Source organism: Calidris pugnax, unplaced genomic scaffold (genome assembly GCF_001431845.1).
Source record: "Calidris pugnax isolate Ruff unplaced genomic scaffold, ASM143184v1 scaffold292, whole genome shotgun sequence".
NCBI classification, from domain to species: domain Eukaryota; kingdom Metazoa; phylum Chordata; class Aves; order Charadriiformes; family Scolopacidae; genus Calidris; species Calidris pugnax.
In genome coordinates this window covers 812,005-815,950 of record NW_015091082.1, presented here as the reverse complement: position 1 = coordinate 815,950, position 3,946 = coordinate 812,005, and the positions used below count along the sequence as shown (strand labels likewise).

At 64.7% G+C, this 3,946-nt stretch overlaps 2 protein-coding genes across 2 annotated transcripts in view; one reads left to right on the top strand and one right to left on the bottom strand.

Moving 5' to 3' along the window:
- Positions 1-889, bottom strand: part of LOC106897005 (probable D-lactate dehydrogenase, mitochondrial) — a gene marked incomplete at its 3' end in the record, with an annotated part of 3,876 nt that extends 2,987 nt beyond the window's left edge. Inside the window, exon 1 of the mRNA XM_014957357.1 lies at positions 857-889. Within this exon, the coding sequence (XP_014812843.1) occupies positions 857-889 (33 nt within the window). The remainder of the gene's footprint in view (positions 1-856) is intronic.
- A 331-nt stretch (positions 890-1,220) lies between these two features.
- Positions 1,221-3,946, top strand: part of LOC106897008 (chymotrypsinogen B-like) — a 4,730-nt gene continuing 2,004 nt past the window's right edge. Inside the window, exons 1-6 of the mRNA XM_014957359.1 lie at positions 1,221-1,290; positions 1,412-1,515; positions 1,634-1,713; positions 1,820-1,898; positions 2,788-2,968; positions 3,696-3,829. Coding sequence (XP_014812845.1) covers positions 1,221-1,290; positions 1,412-1,515; positions 1,634-1,713; positions 1,820-1,898; positions 2,788-2,968; positions 3,696-3,829 — 648 coding nt within the window. The remainder of the gene's footprint in view (positions 1,291-1,411; positions 1,516-1,633; positions 1,714-1,819; positions 1,899-2,787; positions 2,969-3,695; positions 3,830-3,946) is intronic.

Genomic DNA, 3,946 nt, shown 5'->3' with positions numbered 1-3,946 from the left:
CCCTGGGCAGGCTGTTCCAGGGCCTGACCATCATCTCAAGAAAGTCATTCTTCCCAATATCTAATCTAAACCTCCCCTGCCCCAACTTCAGACCATTTCCTCTGCTCCTGTCATTATTCCCTTGGGAGAAGAGGCCAACCCCCACCTCTCTACACCCTCCTTTCAGGGAGCTGTAGAGGGCAATGAGGTCTCCCCTCAGCCTCCTCTTCTCCAAACTAAACATGCCCAGTTCCCTCAGCCTCTCCTCGTGTGACTTGTTCTCCAGACCCCTCACCAGCTTGGTGGGTCTCCTCTGGACATGCTTCAGCACCTCAATGTCCTTCTTGTGGTGAGGGGCCCAGAACTGGACACAGCCCTCAAGGTGAGGCCTCACCAGTGCCCAGTCCAGAGGCACCATCACTGCCCTGCTCCTGCTGGCCACACTGGTCCTGATACAGGCCAGGATGGTGTTGGCCTTCTTGGCCACCTGGGCACACTGCTGGCTCCTGTTCAGCCGGCTGTCCACCAACACCCCCAGGTCCTTTTCTGCTGGGCAGCTCCAGCCACTCTGCCCCCAGCCTGTAGTGTTGCCTGGGGTTGTTGTGACTGAAATGCAGGACCCGGCACTTGGCCTTATTGAACCTCATCCCATTGGGCTTGGCCCATCCATCCAACCTGCCCAGGTCCCTCTGTAGAGCCTTCCGACCCTCCAGCAGATCAACACTCCCACCTAGTTTGGTGTCATCTGCAAACTGACTGAGGGTGCACTCAATCCCCTCATCCAGATCATCAATAAAGATATTGAACAAGACTGGCCTCAAAACCGAGCCCTGTCTTTCCAGTATGTCCCTGTCTCTCTTGTACTGAGGAGCCGTACACTGGACCCAGCAACACAGGGGTCACCCCCCATCTCCCCAGCACCGAGCAGGGGGTAAGGGCCCCTCCCTTGACAGGCAATGACCTGCCTTCTGTGGCCACAGCTGCCACAAGGAGCCATGACTGGTGCCTGGACCACCCAACGCCCACCAGCACCTGGGCTTTGGTCCCCTGCTGCCCAGGCTGGGGCAGGGGGTCCCTGCTCATGCCCCCCCGGTGCAACCAAGGGGTTGAGCGATGGACTGCCGTGCCGAGTGCCCCACTATCTCCCGAGGCCACGGTGGCAAGGCCAGAGGTGGGGCCATGCCCAGCAGCGGGTATAAGAGGCGTGGAACCCCAGGCAGGGTCTGTCCAAAGCGGTGACGATGGCTCTGCTGTGGCTGCTGGGTTGCCTGGTGCTGGTGGGCTCTGTCCCTGCCACCCTCGCCGTAGACAGTGCGTGGGGACACGGGGCTCGGCGGGGCGGGCGAGGGGCTGGGGGGGACATGGCAGTGGTGGTGGGGCGTGGAGCTGGGGTGCCCGGAGCCCCCGTCCCACGGCTGCTCGTGCCCCACAGACTGCGGTGTCCCCGCCATCGCGCCTGTCATCCGTGGCTACAACCGCATCGTCAACGGGGAGCCGGCGGTGCCAGGGTCCTGGCCATGGCAGGTCTCCCTCCAGGTGAGTGCCCACCACCCCGTGGGGCTGGGGGGGCGCCGGGGGGGTGGTTCTGGGGCAGGGTGTGGGCACAGAGCACCCCGTGGGGGTGCCGGGTGCTGATGGCAGCTCTTCCCACCAGCGCTACAACAACTTCCACTTCTGCGGTGGGTCCCTGATCAGCGAGAACTGGGTGGTCACTGCTGCCCACTGTGGTGTCAGGTAGGCACGGGCTCTGCCGCCCACCAGCGCAGGGCTGGGCACAGGCACGGGGTCCCCAGGACCCCCCCATGGCTGTGCCCGGTGCTCAGCGCCTGCCTGTGCCCAGGACCACTGACGTCGTGGTGGTGGGTGCCTACGACCAGGAGTCTCCCACCGCTGACCAGCAGAGGCTGAAAATCGAGAAGGTACCGCTGGGGTGGGGGCTGTCTCCCTGTGGGGGCCCACAGCCAGCACGGGGAGTCCCGGGTCCCCCCAATCCTGGGCTTCTGGGTCCCCCTCATCCTGGGCTTCTGGGTCCCCCTTGTCCTCGGGGTTGAGACCCCAGGGGGGCTCTGGTTCCCCTTCCCCTGAGGGTCAGCTCTTCTGGGGTGTCCAGGGTGCCCCACATCCCTGGGCTTGGGTCTCCTGGAGTGTAGTTGCCCCCCTTAGCCCTCAGGTTGGTTCCCCAGGATGTCCCTGCTCCCCAGGAGCCTCAGGGGTTGGGGGGGATGTCAGGAATGCAGGGTCCCCATCAGAGCCTGGGCATGATGTGTCCCTGCCCCCCAGTGCCCCCGGGCTGGGGGCTGCCCTGCGGGACCCTGAGCACCCCCAAAGTGCACCCCTCGGCCAGTGGCAGCCCTGGGTGGGACATGGGCTCCTTGGTGGCTCTGTTGTCCTTCAGCCTGGGCTCTGGTCCCTGCTCCCTGGCACCCATCAATGCCTGGGGTTGTCACCTGCTCCCCGGGGACACCTCAGCTGGGGATTTGGTGTCTGCCCCCGCCCTGGGGTCCCCTCAAGTCCCTCACGGTGTCCCTGGATCGTCCCGATGGCGCAGTGCCCCAGGGGGTGGGCTTTGCCCCCCAGGTCCCATCAGCCCAGGACTTGGGCTCTGCTCCCTGGCTTCCCCATCAGTCCCTGCCCTGTGCCCCAGGGGACGGGACGGGCACCGCGGGGACCCTGTCAGTCTGGGAGCCACAGGGCCATTCCCTGGGTCCCCCCCAAGTCCCTGGGGTGCCCCTGGGTGCCCGTGGAGTCCCCGGTGCCCGGTGCCCTGGCCGAGGGTGCAGGCGCTGGGAGCGGTGCCGCCCGCTCCAGGTCTTCAAGAACCCCAAGTTCAACATGCTGACCATCCGCGACGACATCACCCTCATCAAACTGGCCACCCCAGCCCGCATGTCGGCCCGTGTGTCCCCCGTCTGCCTGCCCCAGTCCACCGATGACTTCCCGGGTGGCATGACCTGTGTCACCACTGGCTGGGGGCTGACTGACCCCAACGGTAACGCACCTTCCTGGCCCCAGCCCCAGCCCCATCCTATCCCCCACCCCACCCTATCCTCTTCCCTCTCCATATCCCCAGCCTCAACCTATCCCCATCCTTCTCCATATCCCCAGCCCCATCCTATCCCCAGCCCCATCCTTCTCCATATTCCCATGGTCATCCCCATCCCAATCCCTGTTCTCATCCCCATCGCCATTCTTGTCCATATCCCCATCCTCACCCCTGTTCTCATCTCTAGCCCTATTCCCATCCCTATCTCCAAAAACCACCCTGCCCCATCCCATCCCTATCTTCATCCCCATTCCCATCCTGTCCCCATCCTCATCATCTCCATCCTCATCCCTGTCCTCATCCCCATCCCCAGCCCAATCCTCCAGCCCAATCCTCATCCCCAAATCCCATCCTAATCCCCATCCCCATCCATGTCCCCATCCTTGTCACCAGCCCCATCCCCATCCCCGTCCCTGTTCCCATCACTGTCCCCATTTGCATTCCCATTCCCATCCTTGTTGCTGTCCCCATCACTGTCCCCATCCTTGTTGCTGTCCCCATTCCTATCCCCATCCCAATACCTGTCCCTGTCCCCGTTCCCATCCCTGTCCCCATTTGCATTCCCATCCCCATCCTTGTTGCTGTCCCCATCCCTGCCCCCGTCCCCATGCCCATCCCTCTCCCCATCCCCGTCCCCATCCCTGTCCCCTCTCTGACCGTGCCCTGCCCGCAGCCTCGGGCACGCCGGCGGTGCTGCAGCAGGCGGCCCTGCCCCTGCTCACCAACACGCAGTGCAAGCAGTACTGGGGGTTCCGCATCGCTGACGTGATGATCTGCGCCGGCGCCGACGGTGCCTCCTCCTGCATGGTAGGTGCCCCCGCGCCCCCCCGCACCCCAGACCCTCCCCTAGACCCCCCGCGTCCCCTCCCCTGGCCTCACCCGCTGCCCGCAGGGCGACTCCGGCGGCCCGCTGGTGGGCCCGAA